The 26,788-nt window shown below is 36.1% G+C and overlaps 1 protein-coding gene across 3 annotated transcripts in view; it reads right to left on the bottom strand.

The window, feature by feature from the left end:
• Nucleotides 1-15,174: 15,174 nt before the first annotated feature.
• VPS13C (vacuolar protein sorting 13 homolog C) overlaps nt 15,175-26,788 on the bottom strand; it is a 168,107-nt gene continuing 156,493 nt past the window's right edge. For all 3 annotated transcript variants that reach the window (XM_081049777.1, XM_081049781.1, XM_081049778.1), the window contains 4 exons: nt 25,152-25,240; nt 18,935-19,058; nt 17,427-17,510; nt 15,175-17,158 (listed from right to left, as the gene is read on the bottom strand). In XM_081049777.1, coding sequence (XP_080905903.1) covers nt 17,057-17,158; nt 17,427-17,510; nt 18,935-19,058; nt 25,152-25,240 — 399 coding nt within the window. In that variant the 3' untranslated portion in view covers nt 15,175-17,056. The remainder of the gene's footprint in view (nt 17,159-17,426; nt 17,511-18,934; nt 19,059-25,151; nt 25,241-26,788) is intronic.

Genomic DNA, 26,788 nt, shown 5'->3' on the forward strand with positions numbered 1-26,788 from the left:
GCCAATCCTCAGTTGCTCCATTTTGCTCACTGGAGATTAGCTTCTCTTCTAAGATCAAGTAAGAACCTTAAGTCACTCCGCCACCCCGTGGCCAGGGGGAGAACTGCACTCTTCACGCGGGACAGAAGCTGTGCTCTGGAACACAATTTTTTTACTCCGTAGTAAAGATGAGCACTTCTTAAAAAGCTCCACGTTAGTTATTAATTGGACTTGAAAATACCTGTTTTCATACAATTACCCACAAATGTTCTTGTGTTAAATGGAACCGGTTTATCTATTTCAGGGTGCTTTGTTCTACAGAACAGTATGCTTAGAAACCACCTCCAGGATTTGTCCAGTTCATCCTCCTTCCTCAAGAAAAGATGCCCTTCAACCTGCCTCAAGTCCTCGTGTCAGCATTTACTTGTTCTGAGCCTTATTTTCCTCATCTGTGAAGTGGAAGGGATGAATCATGCCTTATGGTTGTAAAAAGTAGCAAATGACATACACAATGTGTGCAAAACTACATTGTGGGGCCAGCCCGGTGGCTCAGGTGGTAAGAGCTCCGTGCTCCTAACTCCGAAGGCTGCCGGTTTGATTCCCACATGGGCCAGTGGGCTCTCAACCACAAGGTTGCCAGTTCAATTCCTCGAGTCCTGCAAGGGATGGTGGGCTGCGCCCCCTGCAACTAACAACGGCAACTAGACCTGGAGCTGAGCTGCACCCTCCACAACTAAGACTGAAAGGACAACAACTTGACTTGGAAAAAAGTCCTGGAAGTACACACTGTTCCCCAATAAAGTCCTGTTCCCCTTCCCCAATAAAATCTTTTTTGAAAAAAGTACATTGTAAGGCATAAAGTGCAGTGAAATGTGGCTCCTGGTTATGCTCATCAAATGTTTCAAAGTGGCAGAAGTAATTAGGTCCTCAAACACAGAGCAAGAAGAATGGGGCAGGCAGGACATGACTGGCAGACATCCATCACATCCCCTGCTTACAGAAGATGCTGGAGGGAGCCTACCTACAGCACAGGAACCGCTGACCTGCCCATTAAAACTAAGTTAAGAGTAATCCCCCCATCCATAAAATGCCAGTGCAGGAGCAATGCTGGCAGGGGACAGGGAAGCCAGCTGCAGCTGTGTGAGAGACCTTGCCCCAATCACAGAAAATATCTGCTCTGGGTTTTCTGGGGTTCTGGTTTCCAATATTCCAGCCTATTGCTCCCATAAGGACATATGTGCTTGAAGGGATCTGACAATCAGGGCTCTGGAGATGTAGTCCCCAAAGTCCTGAGATCCGTCCTAATTCATTCCTTCAGTGTGCCCTTTTAAAACAGAGAGAAGATTGAAAAACCTTCCCTGGGGTTTCTGAAATTTCAGTTCTGAGGTGTAGGGCTTTCACTGTCTTCACCCTCTTGAGGGAGTCGGAGGGTCACCTCTTGAGGGAGCCCTGAACCCCAAGATGGACCCAGAACCCTCCAGCATCTGTAGCTGGCCCCAACTGTCTCCTGAGAGGAGAAAAGACCCCTACGCGGAACACGGACACAGCTGGTAGCTGGGCGCCCTCTAGTGGAATATCTGGAAAAGACAGTCTGGAGAAATGCAAAATGAAGCCTAAAAGCCAAGTGAATTTTTTCTCCCAGATTCTCTCCTCTGCTACAGAAATGCCAGCATACATCTGCTTCCACGTGGATCGGCGGGCGGGCTCCGGTGCTTCTTACGATCCAGTCCAGGGGATGACCTTCAATTCATAAGAAATCACAGAAACCTTGGAAATTTTTCTGAACAGCAGCTCTCTCCACCTCCAAGAAAAACAATGAAGTTGAGTTTTTGGGAAGTCTGACTCCCTTGATGTGTTTCGCACATGGTTCTCCTGATTCAGGGAATTTTCAAGTCTGGGCATCCAATCCAGGCGCAGCCCTTTCAAATAGGAGGTCTGAAAACCGAGACAAATAGTGGCTGTTCTTTTTTAAATGCATCACTCCATTTGCAGAGCGTTTTGGTCTTTTTATTAGTCCCCTTAAAGTATAAAATGCATCCCACAGCGCACACCCCTTCGTATGAACTAGATTCCTGTGATGCTTCAGGCAGATGCACTCTGACCTATTTTGTGGGCATGCATGCACGGAGGTGGGATTACATGTTCATGTAAATGAAAATTGTTATTAAATGGAATTATTTAAGCATTCTATAAGGGTTATTAATATTTGTTTATGATATACTTTTGCAGTTAATTTTTGTATGGTTTTAGATACTGATACAACTTATGTATGACATGTAATAACAGTATTTTAATACGGCTATTTAACAGAAATATTGGGTCAAAATTATAAAATCAAAGACCTCTAGGATTTAATTACTAGCTATCACTTTGCTTGGTTCCTCCAAGAATTGAGCACCATTTTGCCCATATAACCTTGTTTAATCTTCCCAGCACCTCTAGGAAGCAGGTATTATCTCCATTTTATTGTTAAGGAAACTAAACAGCCACTGAATGACTGTGCAGGGATTCACACTTTGGGATCTCTTCACTCTGTTTTACTGCCTCCTGTACACATGCTGTAAATGCTGGCAAGAATAACCCACTTCTTAAGTACTCTAAACCAAAGGATGCTGATTGAATGAAAAAAACAAAACACAAAATTTCAAATAAAAAAGTCAAATTAAAGTAAATGCTTAAAATGAAATGGATGTGTGTTCATTGCAGCATTATTTACAATAGCCAAGATATGCAAGCAACCTAAGTGTCCATCAATAGATGAATGGATAAAGAAGTAGTATACATGTACAGTGGAATAGTACACAGCCATAAAAAAGAATGGCATCTTGCCATTTGTAACAAATCTGGATGGACCTAGAGGGTATTATGCTAAGTGAAATAAGTCAGACAAAGAAGGACAAATATTATATGATTGCACTTATATGTGGAATCTAAAAAACAAAACAAGGGATCAAACAAAACAGAAACGGACTCATAGACATAGAGAACAAACTGATGGTTGCCAGAGGAGAAGGGAGTGGGGAAAGGGTAAAAAAGGGTGAAAGGGGATAAGCACAAATTTCCAGTTCTGAAATAAATAAGTCAAGGGGATGTAATGTACCACATAGAGAATACAGTTAATAATATAATAATAACCTTGTAGTATCAGATGGTTACTAGACACCGTGGTGATCACTTTGTTAGGTATATAAATGTTGAATAATTATGTTGTAAACCTGAAATGAATATAATATTGTATATTAACTATTTTAGTTTTTAAAAAGAAAAATGATTTCGTATAAATATTCAACAGAAGGCTTTCATACAAAGATGCCTTTATGAAAGAATTGTGGTCCTACACAGTGTCTCCAATCCAAGTTACACAAATAACGAATACACTTGGAACCTTGAAGACCAAAATCAAACTGTGCACAAAACAGTGGTAAGTATTCCCAGGAAGAAACAACATCCAAATTTACCCAAAGAACACCTTTGAATAAGAGATTTGAAAACACAAATAGATGCTCCCTGCAAAAAACTCTGGCTGTTCTTTGGAGCACTTATTAAAACATTATAAGTAATGTAAAAAAATAACAAAATGATTAATTAATCTTAAACTTCACCTTTCCTAAAATTAAATGCCTCCAATCTAAGGGCCTGACCGCTTGGTCTGAAAGGAATTTAGTTAGCATTTATAAACTGTCAGTGTAAATATCTTTTCAAAAGACACATATGATTATTTTAATTCAAGAAGCCAATTCAGCATTTATAAAAGGTAACTGAATTCGTCAGCATGCCCGTCCATTTTCTTTTCGCATTAATAAGACTGTACTTCATAATTTAATTCTGAGGTATACAACTCAAGTGTGTTTAGACTAGTAATAATCATGCACATATTAATATATAAGTTTACTTCATTGTGAGAGAATTAAAATAAGGAAACTTAATTCTCAAAATTTTAAGAGCAATGAAAATTCTGGCATGATTTCATTAGGCATGATTGTTTCTTCCTTACCTTGGTGGCTCCCTAGGCCAAATGCCCAGAGAAGCAGACTAGTGACTTCTGTGTCCCCAGCTAGCTCAGTGTTTGGCACATGGCAGATGCTCACTGATGTTTCTTTACTTGACCTGTGCTAACAACTTCAGGGTTGCAGATTTGATCCCTAGAAATGTTTCTAAATTTCACCAAGGACTAATGCAACTGCTATTGTTTAAAAATCTCTAAGCTCATGGCAACCAGTAAAAGCTCATGGCTTTTACTCATGGTTCAAACTACTCAACCCATTAATGGGCTAGAAGGGCTTTCAGAATCAGCCTGCTCAGTTGCCAGCCAGCAGACCAGCTCAGAGAGGTGAGGGCAACCCTGAGATCCCCCCGCCCCCAAGCCTTCCCGCTGCAAACTGGTGCTCCTCTTATGCCCATGCACTGGGCCCTCAGGGGTTCTCATATCACAGAAGAACAGCATCTTCAAGACAAATAACAATCGCTCTTCTCTGTCCCCAATGGCTCACCAGCTGTCCCAGTCTCAGAGCAGTGCAGTCTACACACACATAACCAGCAGCACGATGGGCCTTGCTTGATGCCAAGGTGAGTGAGTTGAGAGTCTTTCCTCCCCAGCAGCTGGGAACTAGGAAAGGGGGCAGATAAAAAAATGGAGGGGAGATTGGGGGGAACAGAGGAGAATCAAATGTGGAATCAAATGCAAGTAGTGGGAGATTTGCCTGAGCCACTCCTTAATCACACACTCCAATATGGCATTGTGTTACATTGGCTCCCACTAGATTTCCCGCCCCATGAAGATAAGAGCCATTCAGAGGGTACACGGACAGTGTTTCCTTATGCAAAGGCACTTCATATATTTCTGTCTCAAAAAGGATAAAAGACATGGCAAGCTTCCTCAGAGAGCAAATGAGTGGAAAATTATCTTTCTCTAGGAGGCCAGATTGTCCATGTTTGTCTTTATTTTGACACAGATATTGAATGAAAAGCAAATGTTTCTAGAAGCAACAAGCTAACTGTCCCAAACCTAAACCCTGGTTTCTTAATTAATCAGATCAGCCCTAAGGCATGGTTGTTTCATATATGTGGGTTCTGCTTTAGAAGAGGGGGATTTCCAAATGAAATGTTTAATTTATGGCTAGACAAACTATGCCATAAGGGCTGGGCTGCCATATGTAAACGCTAAATGAGTGCCCACAGAAGGTCAAAAGCTTTCTGAATCCGAACCAGATTCCTATCAGGCCATACTAGATCCAGGAACATTTTTGTACCCAGAAAACCCCACTAGCTTTGACTGTCAAAGTAATTCAAGCCAGACCTCTCCTCTATCAATGAAATAAAAGTTAGGTAGAGCTAATTAATGGTGTTAAGTACCACTTAAATTACCTTTCAAGCATTCTCAATTACCTTAGAAGCAGCAATTGACAATCATTTGGTATATGAGATATGAATCAACTTTATCTAATTCATTAAAATGGCCCCCCAGGGCCCTGGCCAGACCATACATTGATAGCCTAGTTTAAGTTACTGAACCGTTTGTACCTGAAAGTAATAAAATCACTTTCTTTAGAAATTCTCTTCTCCATAGTCTGACTTTGTATCTTTTTACTATATTTTACAGCATTTCTGTCTTCAAGGAAAAAAATGCCTGCTCTATATGTAGTAGTGTAAAAGCTGACTTCTTTTCAGTGTTCTCCTGGGCAGGCCCCTTCCTTCCTTGGGACTGAGTTCATAGCTCTGTAAAATGAGGGGCCTCATCTCCCAAGTTCATGGTTCCCTATTGTTGCAGCAGCCATCTCATCAGAATCAAACTCAGCCACTTTGCTGGGAGACCCTAAACTGTCAAAAGTTTCTAATGTCAAAATCACAATATGTCAAAAATCTCTTGGGCAAATCATTTCTCCAGAGGGGAAAAAAATATCCATTTTCCTGTCTGAGATTCTATGCTTAACTGCCAGTGTTTGGGGCGTGTGACTGACAGAGGCTGGGAGTGTCTTGCTTAATCAAAATGTTAATTTTTCCTTACCTTCTCCTCATTTTCATTGTAGCACCTCAAACTGCTTACCACTGGGCTTGGTATCCCAGAGTGCAGAAACTCTCAGGGTCAATTTCTCCAGGCTACCACTGCCCCTACCCATCTCACCCCTACACACCCTCCCCCCTTCCACCTGTCTCCTTCAAAGTCCAGAGAAGGGATATTAGCTGGCTTGGGAGACTGGGGAGGAAAAGAGGGGATCTAATTTCTCATTTTAAGACTTTCAATCAATGTTCCTTTTTAGTTCCACCCCAAACATGGCCTTCTTTACTTTATAAGGCTTCTCTCAGTGTTCAACCACTCACTGCTTTTCGGCACACACACACTCAGTCCCCACGCCCCTACCACCACCACCACCAAACCCTCTAAGTGTCAGCTCTGTTCAGTTTGCTCAAGTGGATTACAATCAAATTCCTAGACATCTCTCATCTGCTGTCCTCTTGGAGGGCTGTACATTTTTTATTCCTTTGCTGTCATCTGGATGGGGTGTAGGGGAGAGAGCAGATACACGCATGGGTTCCATTTTGCTATGTTTAAGCAGACGTCCCCAGGAAGGCTCCACTTGGTATTTGATCCATCCCATCTCCTGTTGATCCTCCCTGCCTTTTGTCAAGACCCGAAACTACTTCAACATCCACTCTCTTCCTCTCACGGCCTCCACTCACACCAGGAGCCCCACTTACAGGTCATTCCTTTCTATAGAAAGTGTTGTGGGGCTCTGCTCTGAGAGATAGACCTTGCTACTTCTGGGCTCAGTTCAAGGCAATGGTGGCAGGGGTGGGGAAGTGGTGGGGTGGGGGAATGTCCAACTCCTCCCGCTGTGCTAACACAGTTCTTCAGTCCAAATATTATCATGACCATGAGGCTGTACTTTCCTTGTCCTCCCTTCCTTCTTTCCTTCTTTCCTTCCTTCCTTCCTTCCTTCCTTCCTTCCTTCCTTCCTTCCTTCCTTCCTTCCTTCCTTCCTCCCTCCTTCCCTCCCTCCCTTCCTTCCTTTCTTTCCTGCCTTCCTGCTTTCCTTTTTATCTCCCTCCCTCCTAAAATCAGACAGTCTGGAGAAATATCACAAAGCAATATTTAAACAAGAGTTTTTTGTGTGGAAAGAGCAAAACAATCTTTATGTGTGAAAAGGGCAAGACACAGTTTAGCTCTGGAGAAAGCCATCACGAAGAAAAGATTTGAAATATTGTTTCCAGCTTTCAAACTACTACATAGTAGAAAGGATGTGAATCTGGATATTTATCCAATTTTGAAATTGAATTCTTGTCCTTGCTAATTGATAAAGTCCAGATTATTTTATTGAATGAACTAACTAAAGATGTATTTGGTAGGAACTCTCCTTTCTCCCTTATCTTGTCCCTCCTCCAGGTTGTAGGCAAGGGCATTCAGTCCTGCTCAGCGAGGGCCGGCCTTGCTGGAGGACATGGCATCAGCTATGGGGCGTGTGGCTCTCCCAATTTTATGTTCAGGTCAAGTTGGGTAGGTTGTGTGAGTTATGGGAAAACAGTTCTCATAAATCTTTCTGGAGGTCTGATGTACAACACAGGCTAAAATCAAGGTGTCCTGCCCTCTTTTCTGGAAACTCCGGGGAAGAATCAGTTGTTGGCATAATTCAGCTCCTGAAATTTTTTTTGATTGAGGTGACATTTATATTAACAGACCATTAACCAATTTAAAGTACACAGTTCGGTGGCATTTAGTGCATTCACAATGTTGTGCAACCACAATCTCTCTCTAGTTTCATAACTTTTGTGTCCACCCAGAACAGTTCCATGCCCTGCCAGTAATCACTCCCCATTTACCCCTTCCCCAACCCCTAGCAACCGCTAATCTGCTTCTGTTTCTATGGATCTGCCTATTCCAGATATTTAATATCAAAGGAATCATACAAAAGGTGACCTTTTTTGTCTGGCTTCTTTTACTTACTGTAATAATGCTTTTGAGGTTCATCCATCTTGTAGAATGCGTCAGTACTTCATTCCTTTTCACAGCTGAACAATATTCCATTGTATGTGTATATCACAGTTTGTATCCATTTATCCCTTGATAGACATGTGGGTTGTTTCCACTTTTGGCTATTATGAGTAATGCTGCTGTGCTTGACTGAAATTTAATGTCACCTTTGAGGATAAATGAATTAGAATATGTAAATCAGCTACAACAGTGCCTGGAACTTACATAGTGAAAGTCATATAAGTTTTATTATACTTATTATTCTTATCATTATATTACATATTTCCATATATAAATGGGTCTGTTGTTAGTCTAATTTGTTCCATTTATCTACCTGTCTATTTCTCTGAAAATAGCACATTGTTTTAATTACTACAATTTTTTTGCAGTAAGCTTTAAAATCTGAAAAAACAAAACATGCCCTCTACTTGATCTTATTCCTCAAACAGATTTGATAATTCTTGGCCTTTCACTCTTCCGTGTTAATTTTTGAAACAGCTTTTCAAGTTCCACAAAAAAAGAAATAATAACAGAATTAGAATTACATTGAATTTATAGATGAGTTTGAATGCGATTACTCTTTAATGCGTCTCACCATTCACAAACATTGTGTAACTTTTCATGCAAAAAAATTTAAATTTTTTTGTTTCAATAAGATTTTGTAATTTTCTCCATAAATGTCTTGCAGTTTTGATAAACTTCTTATGCACATTTTGCTATTTAAAGTGATATTTTCAAGTTTACCAATTTCTTTCTTCCCATTGATTCTTATATTTTATTCCTTCTTTCTGAGTTCAACATTCTGTTTCCCAAAGGTCATCCTTTAGTAATTTTTAAAGAAAGGATCTGATTAAAGACAACTAGTCAAACAATGGTCTTCTCTCAACAATTTGTAGATACCCCATCGTCTCCCAGGTGCTATCGTTAAGAATTCTGCTGTCAGTCTAATAGTTGATCCCTTGTCAGTAATCTGTTTTTTCAGTTTTTTGCTCTTTGTGTTTGCACTGCTGTAGTTTCAATCACTGTATGTTAGGTTTGGATTTATTTTTATTTATCCTGTTCTGGGCTCACTTTCATAAATCCTGGAACATATCAACCATTTCTCTATTCTCTTCTTCTAAGCCTTAGAAGTATGTTGGATAGTCTCATTCTATCCCCTATGTTGCTTCTCTTTTATATTTTCCATCTCTTCTATCTCTTCTGCATTCCAGGAAATGTATTGAGGCAGTTTTATTTTCCAGTTCACCAATTCTAACTTCAGCTATGTTTAATTTACTATTAGCTGTCCATTTGCTGTCCATTTACTTTTCAATATTTTTCACTTCTAAAAGATCTATTTGGTTCTTATTCAAATTGGCCTCTTTTTTTTTTTTAATGCTATCTTGTTTTTAACCCTTCTCTTCAAGTACATCTATTTAATATTTTTATTGGGGATTTCTTTTCCTAATTTGTTGGCAATCTAACCTGGCAGTGACCTACCTTTTTCAGATTTGGTAAATTAATCCACATAGTTTTAACATTTGCAATCCTTTACCCAATGCAAGGACTCCACAACAAAACTTCAGATGATAGGGCTGGCCAGTAGCAGAGTCATCTGAGAGAGGCTGATTGTCTTAGTCCATTTCGGCAGCTATAACAAAAATACCATAAACTGGGTGGTCTTTAAGCAACAAACATTCACTTATAGTTCTGGAGTCTGGGCAGTCCAAGATCAAGGTGCTGGCAAATTTGGTGTCTGGTGAGAGCCTGCTTCTTTATAGGCAAAATGGCACCTTCTCGCTGTATCCTCAAATAGTGGAAAGAGGTGAGGGATATTTAATATAAAAGGAATCATACAAAATGGGACTTTCAGAATCTGTTTTATAAAGGCACTAATCTCATTCACAAGGGCCCTATCCTCATAATCTAATTGTCTCCCAAAGGCTCTGTCTCCTAATACCATCACCTTGGGGGTTACAACTTCAACATGTAAGTTTGAGGTGGAGACATAAGCATTCAGTTCATTGTAATATCTTATGGAGAGCCTTGGATGGCCTAGTGTGAGCTATGACTGCCTGGATCACACAGCGTGGGTCATCAGACAACTAAAAGGCACTGCCCAGGGTGTGCCTCTAAGAAAGAAGAGCAGGATTCCATTTTCACAGCAACAGGGTGGCTCCAAACTTGGCCATTTCTCTTCACAAGTTGTGTGGGGGCTCTCTTGGCACTCAGTTACCTGCACCCCCCACACGCAGCCCATTCTCACATGCAAGGACTAGAGCAATATCTCACATTTCCTCCTCTTTGTTTTTTTGTTCAAGTCTTTGTGGGGTTTTTCTTTAAACTCATTATTTAAAATATGTATTTAATGTCTATGGGGATGTTGTGAGAAAGAGAGAATAAAAATTTCAAGTAACACATCTCACACTTCAAAATAACAATTATAAGACTCATCATTTTATCAATATCTGTAATATCCATAGGAATCACAAAAAGGCAGATCTGGTCCAAAGTTCTTATTTTCAAATGAAGAAACTTAGGCTGAGAGGTAAAGGAATTTTTTTTCCGGGTCTTTTGATTTTTTTAATTTATAGTACCACACAAATTCACTCTTTTAGTAAAAGTGATAAAAGAGATAATTCAATATTCTTGTATGAGTAAAAGTTACAAGATTAATAAGATTAATTACAAGATTAATAGTGGGGGAAAGTAATACAGAATGGGATATTTTTATTTTAATTACTTTACTAAGTTGGGATACTTATTACTATTAGAAGATTAGTGGAATGTATGGAATTGTCCAAGTACCACTCTGCCTTTGTTGGTTTCTATAACATTCAGATCAGTGGTCTATATCTGAGAGGGACAAGGATAAATTATTGTATTCCAATGAGATTATGGGGTGATTTGAAGCTATGTCTAATCAGGGATAATTTAGGTAGAAAAAAGATAAGAATTTGAAGACTTACATGCTTTACTGAATGAATGGTAGGACATGAGGCCAGCCTTCAATTCTATTACACAGGGCTCCTACATGTAGGCTTCCATATACAGAGTCATTCTTATTCTGATGGCCCCAAGGATTTTGGACAGAGCTCAACTGATAGCCACAGTAAAACAGATTTGTGCTGAATATAAGGACCTTCCAACCATGGACTATTATAATTCTATGAACTTAAGTACAATCCAAAGAAGGCCCCCAAGCGAATTATTTTCTCTCCAAAATAAGTTGTATTAAAATTAATCCACTTGATATAAAATAAGTATTAGTGCTTCTAAAAGAGTTGCATTATAATTCAACATTAATTGATTCATTAATTTTTAGTAGAATGGACAATGTGTTCCTATTCAACAGTATGAGTCATGGGTAATAAGTCTTTATAGCCCTTATAAAGGAGTGTTTTCAATAGTATCCATTCACCATCTGGATTATAGTAATAGTCATGCAAGATTTCCACTCTGTTCATTTGGAGTCAACTCAAAAGCAGCATCTTCTAGGTCTCTAAACTTTAACCCTAGGAATCTTTTATAGTGGCAATTATTTCCTACAATGTATTTGTCGTCAGTAATTTGAGATATATTAAAAAGTCACAGACATTTCAGCTATTCCAAAATCTCTCAGAAGTGTGACTCCCTTTATCTTAAGAAAAAAACAAATCTACCTGTTCCATAACCCAGTTACTGATAGTCAAGTGACTGCAGAGTCCAGGAAACCTTTTTTGAAAAACTCTGTTAATCCTCTAATTCTTGCTACCACCACCATCACCACCACCCCTTTCTTTTTTTAATATATTTTTGTAAATGTGAATCACCGTGAATTGAATGAAGTAGGGAAGATTTGATGGGAAGTGTCAAAGTAGGTTAAGAATGTCTAACAGCACTCCAGAGGGAGGAGAAACGTGCCCTGTTCAAGTGTGGCTTCTTAATTTAAACCATTAAAAAGTGTTTGCTGAACTAATTTGCTGCAGCATTCTCTGGTGAAGCTAAAATGTTATAGCTTCCATTCAAATCACAATCTTTGAACACCTGCTCATTTGTTACATTATTACTCTATAATACCACGTACTGTGCTTAAAAATACCATTTTCTTAGGGGTTACCATAGGGTAAGGGGGGTATGGGAGGTGGAAGATGAGGGTAAGGGGGATCAAATATATGGTGATGGAAGGAGAACTGATTCTGTGAACACACAATGGGATTTATAGATGACGTAATACAGAATTGTACACCTGAAATCTATGTAATTTTACTAACAAATGTCACCCCAATAAATTAAAAAAAGAATAAAAAAATACTATTTCTTCCTGGTGAGTCCCTCCCTATCTAGTTGTGAACTAATAGTTTGATTACGGTAAAACACCATGCATTTGATTCTTCTGTTCTGGCTGTGCATTAGAGAGGCAAGTTTAATGTCCTATCTCCAAAGTTTTTATTTCCTAATTTTTACACCTCAAAAGCTATGTTTGCTAGCAAACTGCCACAGATTACTAATATTAGACCGTATATAAGGATTCTCTAGGGAAAAAAATTTTTTTACACAAAGGGCCAGTTGAGATATCAAGTGTTCCTATGGGAAATGCTGTAGTCACTGTTAGGTCTAGAACATAGAAAAGGAGAAAAAACATAAGTAATTTTGGGGTAAGGGCATAAGGTTCTAAAAAAAAAAAAATCCAAGAAGCCAACATTGGCTATATTCATTCAAACTTGACAGAAGTACCCTTGCTTCCAGGAAGGAAGAAGAGGTGGAGATGAGAGAGAGGCTGGTAGATGTTGGATTATTTCAGCTCCTATCTCACCATAGGATCTTGGGTAAATCATTTAGTGTCTTGCTTCTGTCCCATCTGTAAGATTAATTATAACATAGAGGTTGGTGAACTTTTTCTATAAAGGGTCTGGTAGTAAATATTTTAGGTTTTGCCAGCCATACTGTCTCTGAAACAACTACCCAACTCTGTCATTGTATTGTGGGAATAGCCACAGCCAATGCAAATGAATGTGTTTTGTGTTCCAATAAAACTTTATTTGTAAGAACAGATTATTTGGCCCATGGGCTGTAATTTGCCATTCACTGGTATAATATCTACTTAATAAAGATAATAATATTTAAAGAAGTACCATAAAGAGATATAAAAAATGATGTATAAGAGCAGCTTAAATGAAAATGACAAAAGGGAAAGGGGCTTTTCTGAGAGAAAAACTGGTATTTAAGTTTTCTACAAGACCAATAAAACTCAAAGACCAATATCTGAAATCTATTTTTGATGAAAATTACTTATCGTAGAATTTATATCACAACTGGGAGAATTTAAGCTTTATGGTCAATCTCTGGGGAAGTCACTTGGTTGTTCTTCAAGTTCAAAAGAGTATTAGAGAACTAAATCTTCTTTGTAAAGTGTCCACTATTATTTTAATGGATACTATCAATACTGGACCATGTTCACTTATTTCATTACAATTCTAATTATTTCCACACTAGAGGTCAATTGTAAAAGCCTTTCACCTATGAGGTATTTACTTAATATACGAGGGGGATAAAAATCATGACTATGTACTTCTGTTTATTTTTTCCTCTAGTTTTCATAAATCTTTATGATGCTCTATCCTATGACAACATTTCAGACTCCTATACGTCGACATCAATTACTTTGAACTCTGTCAAAATAATTGGCCAGCATACTGTAAAATGGAACATCAGCATGGTCTGAAGAGAGAAGAAAATTCTGTCCCTCATTGTTTCTCCTATAGTTTATTTTTCTAAAATTTGGGAAGCAACTTTAATAAATTGATAATTTTGAAGCTACACAGATCTACAATCTCTTACCTGAAACCCTTGGGGCCAGATGTGTTTCAGAATACAGAACCTTTCAAATTTTAGAAGAGCAGTATGTTTCGTATGTCACATAGTGTGTACACCTCCAATGAAGCCGCAGCAGCACCCCATAATCAAATGTATTAATTTTCTTATAGTCAAACTCATTTACACCAAGTAAAGACCACGAAAAGCCTCATGTCAGTTCAGTTCAGAATTTACTATCAAATGTCTTTTGCTTCAACCTTATAAAAAGCCTTTTGGTTTTCAGAGCTATTTGAATTTTGGTAAGGGACTGTGGGTCTATACTGTGTAAAAACAGTGCAAACAGCCTTTTTGAAGGTTTTTTCAATTCAAAGAGACCCACAATGTTGAGTACTTGAATGATATAGCCTTGTAACTGAAGAATTTTCAAGCATGTACTCAAGAACAATAAACCTAAATTCTTACACTATAGGCACAATTATCAAGAGAAATGTGCTCCCTCTGCTCCAAGAAGTTTCAATTTCTTTTCAGAGCCAACACACATTGCATAGAACCCACTTTCATCAATATTAGTGGGCACTCTGGCTCAACCAAAAGAGTTTGTCCCCCAAGGATTGATGATTCTGATATGAATAATCTCCTATCCTTTAAGAATCTTTGGTTTCCTCCCCAATAAAAAGATGGTTCTTCTAGCTCTGGCTGTAATTGCAACTCTGTATTTTAACTGCCATTGGTATGTGTAGCTCTTCAAGAGCATTATTTAGTCCCGGCTGTACTTTAGAAACACAAATAGAGCACTGTTAAAAATACAGATACAGGCAGCATCAAATCAATACACTTAGAGGCCCAAAGCACCAAATAGATGATAGTGTCCTCCCTCATACATAATTCAAAACAAAAACAATACTAAATCATGAAGTACATGTAAGGAAATCTATTCACTGACCTCCCAGTAGGAGATGGGGGTTAAGACAAAAAAAAGCGACTGACAGATAAATTGGGTAGAAGCCTTCCAGACTGCTTTGCAGTCTAAGAAGGTTTCTGCAAGGCTACTGAAGAGTCTTCAAGCCAAAGTCAGCTGTCAGAGAGACCTCTGTGTCTCCCAGGAATAGAGCTGCCCTAGTATCCTTGCCATTCTCAGACAGTGGCTGATAAAAACCATAAAAGGCATGTCCTCAATGCAAATCCAGCTATGATTTCAAAAGTGTAGCAGCTGGGCCCTTGGTCAAATACGTTCTCTGTATTGTTCCTGTACTGAAGATCTGTGCCACAGATGTCCAATGTGATAAAGGGGCTTAGTTTCCCCAGAAAACCTTTCCCTGACTATCATCTTATAAAGCCCTTCATAACTACTAATCTAACTTCTCACTATTATAGGATTGGAAGAGGAGAATGGAAAGACATAAAAAGTAAAAGCAAATGTTATTTGAATATTTAACACAAACCCACAAAGTTTTCACACCTGTAAACAATGTACCAAATGTTTTATTTCTCTCAGTAGTTCATATGCAAGGAATTAACTCTCAAAGCATTTTAAAAACACAAAAAACATTACTATAACTTTACCAATGAATTATTTCTGTCCCCGGGGATTAAATCAAATTAAAGTTATAAATATTTGAAAATTTACTTTTCAAACAACTTAAGATGATGAATTTACAGGTCTCTATAAATTTTTCTTAGTTCAATGTTTTATACATGCCATCAGTACAATATAATTTCTTAAATGTTTAGGACACTGTCAATAGCTATGATTCATATGAAAAATATAATTAGATACCTCAAATTCCTGATTGACTCAAAAGTTTTAAAGACAAAAAATACTAGCATACTTGCTATGAAATTGTTTGTAATGTTCCTTTTAATAAGCTGCAATTAACCCGATTAAAAAAATTCTGTTTAAACTTAGAAGTTTTACATATGACAGTTTTCTTCACAGAAAAAATAATGATGTTGAAAAGGCAAAGACCACTATGCTCTATCAGAGATCAAATATTTAGGAGATTAGTTATTATATCCTCTTTTTTGGAGTCTGCAAGCAAATAATAACTAGGAAAAACTTTTAAAGCAGTAAAGCAAATCTTAAAAAACATGAGTAAAGACAGTAGAAATAATACCACACGTCAACAAAAACAGAGCAAACCAAGTGAGCCCACATCTTCATTTCATCATTAATTTAGGGATTTGAAATAAATGCCATGTTAAAAACCATGAGCAAATTTAAAGGTTCATCCAAGGAAATTAAGTACTTTTGAGAATTTAAAAAGTTTTAGTGGGTAGTATATCTTATTCAGCATAAGCGAGATCAAGAAAGTACAAAAATAGTATTGTACTGAACTGATTCTCACAGGCCTGCTCCCTCAAACAATACAACACCAATTATTTTCCACAATGTTGGTATACACACCTTATTTTACTTATATATGTGAAGCAACTAGAGATTATTTTATTCTTCCTAATTAAATGTTTAAAATACATTTCTAGCTAAGCATTACAATTAAGTGTTAATTTATCATGCCCTTAAAGATCTTTCAACTTAATAAAAAACAATTACTGAAAATATAAAAATGTTAAATTTTTCATATTTCTAAGTCTTGAAAACTTAAAGTGCAATATTTTGTACCATATATAATTGTGCTATATAAATTCATCCTGAAAGAGCATGTAAATAATTTCCAAAACTTTGTGCATGTTACATTACAGAGAACAGAGCATTGATAATTTAAGGTTTGATTTTCCATATTTTTACATTATAGTGCAAACAAGAAAAATAAGCACCAAAGTAAAACATGTTTTTATTAGGAGAAATATGTTTTCAGGAAAAGAAAATAGGAAATGTCATCTCTCCCTTTAGTGGCTTTTCTTCAGTAAATTACCTAGTTTACCAAAAATGTTACTCTCTGTTCAGTTATTGAACAAATTACCCTTAAACAAAATATCCAATATTTGTCCAAATGTTTGTCCAAAACCTCTCAAACAATATTACTCTTTCTAAGCTCCTTTCTTATTCTTCAGTAAGGACTTTAATTAAAAACAAGCCTATACCCCTTCGCTTCACAATTTTAACATTAATAAAAATTTCACTCTGAGTTTAAAATGATATTTCTTTGAGGGTTTGATTCATACAGGTGGCAGTGTAGAGTGGATTACTTACACGTGGTTACAAAATTAGAGTTAAAACTAAAGGGGGTGAAATGGAAAACCCAATATAAGCTATTCTAGACAAAAGTTCTAACACTAAAGATTGCTTGAAAAAGTCTCTTTAGCAAGATAAAGACTGATTTATAGACAAGACTGATGATTGGGTTTTCTCCCAGTAGCAGCCCCCTAGATCTGTGATTAAAATGGTATTTGGGGCCTGAGAAGCTTCAGTGATGATTGCTTCATCAGTTTTTGCTGGTGTCTCATCGACTGTGCGTCCTCAATGGCATGACATGCTCTCTGTAAAATAAAATGTTTATTATAAATGGTAAAGAGAAGTACAGGCTAATTTGGTGGAGGAAAAAGGTACAAAAGCAAGAGTTGGAGCTTTCAACACAGTTCCAATAGCTAAGAACCAGAATACACAGTCCATACATGTAAGGCAAAATGACACTCCTTCCTCTGAGCTACTAAGCACACAGTATATTATTTTGTTAATTATAACAGATTTTTGAAAAATCTTTCAGCTAAAAAACTGAGGGGACATTCTTTAAAATAAGTTGTTTACCTCTGCTGTGGTGGGATCCTGCAGGTAAATTTTCCGGAGATAGGTTTGATTGGCACTGTTTTTCATGTGGAACAGACCCTGATCCTATTTCAAAAGAAACAATGACAGAAAAATTATTCTGGGGAAGAAAAAAAAAACATCATCTTTAATTGGATGTTTAAATGTCACCTCTCTTTTATAACCCGTAGACTAACCAAATACACATAGTCAGGTATGATAAGAAATAAATCATTTTAGTACAAGAACAGTGGTTCCGTATGTGAGTTGTTAGAATTTATGAAACTTGATGAATACACATCTATCTGTATAAAATAATGGCTTTTTGCAGGCTATGATAAATAGCCTACAGAAACACCACTTGATAACTCATCACATCTGACAAATCAAAAAACCCTTCATTCATTTCCCTGGCTGATAAAATTCTTATATAATGTAAACTACATTGAGTCAATTTTCACCACTAATGTGAAAAAAAAGTGATAACTGAGGAAACTGTAATATATATGCATAGTGACACAGTCCCAGCTTGAAAACTATGTTTCATGTACTAAGGCACTCTTAAAAATTTTTGACACTCTACAAAGAGGTAAGGCTGAAATACAAAATGGAATAGTTTTATTTATAGACTTCTGTGAAAAGAAAACAAACTAAAAAATAATAGTACTTGCATTTCTAATTATTAAATTTTATGATAAATGTTTTTCAGATAGTTTTAGTAACAACATCATTATTATTTAGGACAAAATATACTATAGAAATTACCAGTTTTAGAATGACAATTTTTAGTTTTTTTAAAGAGATAAAAATAAATTTGTAATATACATATATATAATAAAAATTATATATTTCAAATTAAAATGAGTCTGAGAACTAAGCAAAAGATGGGGTATCATTTTTGCTAAATAACTGCTATCTAATTAAAAGTTTTGCAAAAGATGGGGTATCATTTTTGTTAATTAACTGCTATGTAATTAAAAGTTTTGCCTTAGAAAATGGCAGGGAGGAAAGACATGAAAGTATTATATACTTATATTGTATTAGCATCTGTAAATGCCAAATATTATAAAACATGAGTGTTTTAGACAATATCTATAATAATCTCCTAAAAGCCTTAAAAGGGGAATCTTTCCAGAAGTATTTTTTAACTTCACATGGATACTTATTTTGCTATAAAGAATTTAACACAGATAACACTTATCTGTGTTACAGCACAGATAAGTTTATAAAAACCTTCTATTTACTAATGCTTTATTCTGCTAAAAGGGAAGTATCAGCATCCTAATTCTTTCAATGATAGAACCGACATTTCACTTAATGCAATCAAGGATGGTCAGAAAATACAGTATAGTACCCAAATAAATTGATTACATCTTTCCTTACATTTCAGGAAATAATAACAATCCTTCAAGCGTTTTGTGTCGTTAACTGTAAAACAGAGTCAAAAAGCACTGGTTTCCACTCGTTTATTAACAAATTCTTGGCTCAAAGACTGAGTTGTGTTTTCTTACCTTAACAGAAATGTTTAGCAGATTTCCATTGACACTAGGAGGAAATACAAAATCTTCAAAAGGACACTGCCAGTCTATGGACATTAGGTTGAGGATTTCAACTTCCTTTATACACAACACTCGCCTAGTTTGCAAAAGAAAACAAAAATATACAGGTTGTGATAAAGACAGTCATTGATCACCTCCAATATTTTGCTCTGCTGGATGGCAAAGGTAGTATTCGCTCACTAAACAATATAACCTGGCATTAAGAATAGTATGTTTCACATAAAAAAAAATGTCTAGATAACTATCAAATCAAGAGCAAATATGGCATCTATCAATTAACAAAGCAGACTTTCAAAAATTCACTTCTGCCAATCTTGCAAAATTCACAAAAGTGCCATTCTTTTTTGAAAATGAACAAAACGCTGAAATCATCTTTGAAACGCATAGAAACAGGATGTACTCTCATCTGGGAAGCAGGAAAGGCAGAAGCTCCTGGAAAATGTCTTACTTGGAATATTAATTGCTCTTTACTGTCAATCATTTATGCCTTCCAGTCATAAAAGAATATGCAGGAAATGTCACAGACCTCAAATGTCAGCCAAGATTCACACTAGGACTACTAAATATCAGGTTTGAACACTTTAACACTAATGTACTATATCACAGAGTAAGTATCTATTTTACTCACTAGCAATAAAAAAAATAACAGAATCCTTAAAAGGTATCCACATTGATTTTCCAGTGTGTGATTCAGATTAATTACTGATGTATCCACACTTGACTTTAAAGGTTCTCTAACAGAAAGCAAAACTAGGAAAGTAGAAGGACTGTTAATTCTACAGATCTCTAGGGTGCTGGAGAAAACATAGAAGATAGGGATTCTGCTTGAGAAGTACTCAGAGACGAGGAGGGGAAAGAAACATGTAAATAAATAAATGTTATAGCACAGATAAGTGCAATAGTAGAGTGTGTAGAAAAAACTTTAGAGCACAGGAGAGAGGGGCTGATTGTGTTTGTTAAGTAGGTGGCATAAGAGCTGATTCTTGAAAGGAAGTTCTCTAGATGGGAAAGGGAAATGATAGTCCAGACAAAGGGAACTGTGTGTTGGCATATATAGGGGTACAAAGGGAAGATTTATTTGAGGAAAGTGGAGGTCTACAGATGGAGTACCAGACATATACAGAGGTGAGAAAATAGTTGAGGGCCAGATCTTGAATTTCTTTTCTTTTTTTGCCATTTTAAGAAATTTTGACTGTAACCTACAGGCAATGGGAAATGATAAAGTTTCTTATTTTAGAGTCATGGCTGTAGCCATCATGGAAAAGAGATGGAGAAAATAATCAAGATGGGAAGTTATTTGAATAGTCTAATCAGGAAACAGTGAGAGCCTCAGTTAAGGCAGTGGCTGTGGAAAGGAAAAAAGAGCTAGATTCCAGATGTTTAGAAGGTAGAGTTAGATGAACTTGGTGACCACTGGAGTGGGGGAACCAAAAGAGACCCATGGTACTGTATTTCTCAGCAGAGGTGCTATTGAAATTTGGGGCTTGTTTGGGACTGTGTTGTGCACTGTAGGAAGGTCAGCAAACCTAACCCCAGCCTAATAAGTGCCCTCCAATCATTCTGACAACCTTCAAAACTCCTACACATCGCTATGTGTAGGGTTCCACTTCTTCCACCTCCTGCGTCAATACGGAATCAGATGCTAGAGCTAAGAGTTAAAGACATCTATTACAAATCACTGTGTTAAATGCAAGTTGCCATTCCAATTGTCTTAAAACTCTCCCCTCTCTTGACCACACCAAATACCATTGTTCTTCTACCACCTTAAATCTCCTTCATTTTCTTCCTCCGTATTTACCAGAGCTCAAATCTTAGTCGTCTTCTATTGGACACACTCTATAAGATGTCAACTCCAAATCTTTATCCAAACACCAATGTCTATATCTGTCTCTCTGACTACCGAGGTATCTCTACTTTGTTTAACTCAAAGCTACATCAGTCAGTCAATTCAAAAACAAAAACAAAACAATCGTCATCTTTTCCGTCAAATTAGTGTAATTGGTAATACCACCCCACCTTGGTACACAAGCCAAAACCCAGAAAGCTATCTTATTCCTGTCTCTTCCACATTCAATCAATCACGAAGCCTGGTCTCTTAAGTTGCCCCCTTCTCTCTATCCTCATTCTTTTAGTTTTGGCCCTCACCACTTCCTATCAGCATAATAGCCACAGTCTCTGTGGTAGGCAGAATTCTAAGATGGCTACCAAGATTCTTCATCTCCTGGCATGTGGCTCTGCGTAATCCCCAGGAGTATGAATATGACAGATTTCACCCCACGATTAGGCTTTGTTATAAGGCTCAGGTGACTTTAAGAAAAAAATTTATCTGATGAGCCAGACCCTTTAAATCTTGGTTAGAGACAGAGAAGTCAGAGATTCAGAGTGCTGTTGCTGATTTGAAGATGGAGAGAGCCACATGACAAGGAATGCAGATAGGCTCTAGGAGCTGAGGGCAACTCCCAGGCTGACAGAGGTCAAGGAAACAGGGATCTTGGTCCTTCAACTGTAAAGAACAGAATTATGCCAACAATATTAAATGAGCGTGGAAGAGGATTCTTCCCAAGAGTTTCCAGAAAAAAAGCTGACACCTTGATTTCAGCCTTGTGAAACTCTGAGCAGAGAATCCAGCCATGTTGTACCCAACTCCAGATGCGCAGAAACTCTGAGACAATAAATCTGTCTTGCTTAAAAAAGCTGCTAATTTTATGGTAATTTGTTGTGCAGCATTAGAACACCAAGATAATCTCCTACTGGCCTCCTTGCCTCCATTCTGATCCTCCTCCAATCCAGCATCCAAACTACTGCCAGAGATCTTCCTGACTACAAACTTCGTCACATTACTCCTTGTTTACAAGCCTATGTTGAGCCCTAACCCCCAATGTGATGGTGTCTGGAGCTGGGGCCTTGGGAAGTGATTAGGTCATGAGGATAGAGCCCTCATGAATGGATTTAGTGTTCTTATAAAAAGGCCTGAGAAAGCTCCATTGCATCTTTTTCCATGTGCAGACATAGGAAGAAGAACCATCAATGAATCAGGAAGTGGGCCCTCACCAGACACAACCTGCAGCACTTGGACCTTGGATTTCCCAGCTTCCAGAACTGTGAGAAATAAGTTTGTTGTTTAAGCCACCTGTCTATGGTATTTTTGGAATAGCAGCCCAAACAGACTAAGGCAGATGGTTAAAAAGAAAAAAAAAGTCTGCTCAGAGAACAATTTCCTAATGAAGATTACTAAAATAAAATATTAGGTAGGCGTTAGGACTAACTAGTAGAGCTGCAGTCTAATAAATTTAGGTCATGAGAACTCGTATTTTGTTTCTAATAACTGATAAGAAAAAAATACTGAGACTAAATTTTGGATGAATTTCAATATGGAAAAATTAAAAGCCCTATATATTAAAATAACTCAATAAATAATCATTAAAATGTTAATAATACATTGAGTAAAAAGGGCTAATATCATTAATTTATATAATGCTCTTTCAATTCAGTAGGAAAAAGGCTAACAATTAAAAATGAACAAATGATATGAACAAGCAAGTCACAGAAGAGAAAACATAACTGAATGATGAATATATTAAAATGTTCATACTCATTAGCAATCAAGTAAATGCTAATTAAAACAAAACAATTATTTTCTATCCATTAAGTTTACAAAAACAAGAACATTTAAATGAGTACACCTAGTCTTAGCAAAACAGGAGAAAGGACACTCTCATATTTTGTTAATTGTATGTATAACACTGATACAATCTTTCTGATAAAACAACTTGGCAATTTAGAAAGGACCTCAAAAAGCTTCACAACTTTTAAATCAGCAATCCCACTGTTAAGTATTTATACTAAGGAAATAACCATAGAAAGAAAATACTTAGCTGCAAAGATGTACTTATAATACTACTACATTGATATGGAGAAAATTAAATGTCAAAAAGTTAGGCATCATTTGAATAAATTAATTATAGTATATCCGTAAATACAGTATTATGTAGTCATTAAGAATCATGTCAAAGAATATTTAATGGCTTGGGAAGATGATCACAATATATTGTTAGGTGAGAAACCTAGGTTAACTAAATGTACATACTGCATTTTTTGTATATAGTTTTTATAAAATACATATACTGCAAAAATCTGATATACCAGCTCATATATCTGGATGACAGGATTGCTATTAAAGGCTACTTTTAGCAGTTATCATATAATTTACCATTCAAACCAGAACATTTTTAAGGAAGGAATAGCTACTAATAATTACATTCAGACAAAAAGTACTAACCAGCTCTGTACTAGGTAAACTACAGCTTTAGTTATCTTCAGCTTCTTAATTCTTACCTGTATCAAGGGTGGGCAAACTATGGCCTGTTTTAGTAAATAAAATTTTACTGGAACACAGCCACCCCATTCATTTACATATTGTTCAAGGCTGTTTTCCTACTACAAGGGCAGAGTTGAGTACAGATGGGAAACATGAGCTGGCTCTTAAAGCCTAAATATTTATTATCTGGCCCTTTAAAGAAATTTTGTTGACTCCCCATCTATGATCTATATTCTCTATAATAAATAAACATAACCTTAGCAATAAAAGAGTTAATTTTTTTAAGTGCTAATTTTGGAAGAAATGCTATTTTTATGCAATATAAAAGGTCAAACAGATCAGCATAATGATAACTATTTCAAAGAAATTCTTCTTAGAAAGAGTCTAGTAAAGCTACAGGAGACTAAGTCATTACACTGGTCAGGAATATTATTTTCCTAATTGCCTCCTGAAAAGCTCTATAAGTGAATAGATTTAAAATTATCATGATTTTTCCATTTACTTGAAGAAAACCCAAATGTATAATGTATTAATATGTACAGTAATAGTCCCACAAAATGCCTAATCAAACAAGTACCAAGATATTAAGTATTACCAAAAACAAAGAAACACCTGATTTCCACTGCCCAGTGTTGAATTACATAAAAGGTACACAATTTTAAAATGAATTAACACACTTATTGCAGCTAAGTACAATATATAATACAAATAAACACTGATTTGGTCTAGTCTTATGGACATAAAATTATAAAAATAAATTACTTGTCAAATCCGAAAAAACTGCTTTTTAGATTGTTTTGTGAGTATTTTCATTTCTTAATTAATTGGCAGATCAGCTGACTGGTTAACTCTCTTTAAAAAGGCTTGTAGGTTTAAGTCTGAGTCCTGTCATTTTAGCTTTCCTTTCTCTCCTCCCCATTCAAATATATTTAAACGCAGTAGCAAGAAACCTAATACAGACTTTGCCTACTATAATTACTCTGCCTTAGTCCTAGAAAAATATGTAACTTAGAAAGTTTTGAAAATTATTAATCTACAATTGTCATTTTGGAATAAGTGACATAGGGTAAATATCAGGTAAAAAAAATAGTAGTTTAGCTGAAGTTCTTGGATATGGAAAAATTGCCTACCATTGCCAAAATACTTAGGAAAAACTGAAAAGGAAAAATAAAACATACAGAAATAATATGATCCTTTTAAAAAGGTAGCTAATTCGTCCAAAATTAAGACATAGTGAGAAAAAGTGATTCATGAATTCACCCTCCATAACTGGATTTCTAATTCATATATAACAATATCACTATTGCACTTACGAAGTCTATTCTAGATCCCATCTCTTAGTAGTTGTGTAACTTGGATAAGCCCTTAAACCACGCTGAATCTCAGTTTCAGCATCACCAAAATGAGAGGATCAGAACAGATGATCTCAAAGGACCTATCCAGGGCAGCCGGTTGGCTCAGTTGGTTAGAGCGCAGTGCTCATAACACCAAGGTCGCCAGTTCGATTCCCACATGGGCCAGTGAGCTGTGCCCTCCACAAACTAGACTGAAAACAACGACTTGACTTGGAGCTGATGGGTCCTGGAAACATATACTGTTCCCAAATAAAAATATAAAATAATAAAATAAAATAAATAAAATAACATAACATAAAAATAAACCACAACACAATAAAATAAAAACAAAAAAACAATCAAAGGACCAATCCAGATCTGTGTTTCTATGATTCTATGAAACAAACATTTTGCAGTTGGAATGTAGTTCTCCACATCCTCTGCCATTTCAGTCTTCAAAATTCTTAAGATCTATATAATTTGCAACTAAGAAAATTTCATTTGAAGTTATTAATACCTATTTGTAACCATAAGGATTGTCCTCTTGTTTCCAGAAATAGTGCAGTGGTATTGGTAAGTCTCTCCTTCTAACTTTTTGATATGATTCTGGAAAAAAAAAAACAAAACCCAAGACTAAACATTTGGGTAGTATATGCATCCAAATAGTACTTGTAATACTATGTTAGCTAATTATAATAAAAATGCTAGTTAGGAAAAAATATCGTTAGAAACAAAAGCACAGTTCTACGTATTCACACATGAAGCTAGAAAAACATTCATAGCATGTTTGTAAATTAACTTCCAGTGTGTCTTAAAAGACAAATTAGTATTAAATGCTTAATAAGTGATCTTCTAGTAAAATATATTTCAATCTGTGATAACTTAGAAATTTTAGAATATCTACTAGAAATAGTCACACATTTTCATTCATGAGAATATGAAATATGCTAATATAAAACTGGGACATTAACATTATAGGGATTCTTAACCTGTCGTCCATGGAAGCACCTTGGGAGGGCTATGAACCACCAAAATAAAACATAAAATTTTGAAAATGTGGTTCTGTAACTTCTTTCACAGAATGGTTCATATTTTAGATTTTTTTAATGGGTCTGTGATCCTTCTCAACAGTTAAGAACAAATGATTTTACACAGAAGTAGACACACATAATAAAATCCAAGATAACTGATGTTTAATGTTTTTGAGTATTTAATCTTATAGATTAAACATGCATGAGAAGTATATGTATGTATCAAATTATGCTCCTGATAGAAAATAAAATTTAATGATAATATTAATACAAACATGAATTTCTAAATTTTCAAATAGCCTGTACAATTTATTGCTAAAGACAATTACAAGCATAAAATAATTCAAGTATAAATAGTAATACATTAAAATACATCTATTTCCTTTCCTATCTCAAAACTATTGTGACTTGAATTAGTCAACACATTAAAAACCACAAAATAGTTATTTTTATAATGAATGCTAATGAAATATTATTGACATTATCTATAATGCATGATTAAAGATCAGATATATGAAAACACAGAACATAAACTAATAAATAATGAATAAGACCTTAACATTTTATAACCAAGAATACAACACCAATAATACGAAAAAGATAATATAACCCTTAATAATCACAAGCAAAGAAAGCACACTTATTATTTCAATGTTTAAATACATGTTTTTTTAAAGGTCCTTGCTTCCCAGTCATTCTTTTACAATCATGAAAGGCCATGAACAAAGATAAATCCCCAAAGAACTGGGGTCTCATCTTCAGAATGAGTCTCAGAGAGAAGTGGAGTTTAACAGTCACTTGTTTTACATCTTGTCTCCGTGAATTAGCTAAACAAAATCTTTTAACATTTATAAGTTAATTCCTTTAATAAAGAGAAAATGAGAAATGAATATAATTATTTAGTAGTACACTTATTTTCAGCTTTGAAATGTAAATATGTTAAAATATTTAGATTTAGATGCATTGTACAAGAAATAATACCCACTTCCCATCTTTTATGCATTTTCATTTGTTATCAGGCTGTTGCTATCTTTAAACCATTGAAAGCTCTTAAAGTATGATTTATCATCATAATACATTATAGAAACCTTGTTTTCAGCACTACTAAAATCCACTTACACTC

The sequence above is a fragment of the Rhinolophus hipposideros genome (genome assembly GCF_964194185.1).
Source record: "Rhinolophus hipposideros genome assembly, chromosome: 5".
Taxonomy (NCBI): domain Eukaryota; kingdom Metazoa; phylum Chordata; class Mammalia; order Chiroptera; family Rhinolophidae; genus Rhinolophus; species Rhinolophus hipposideros.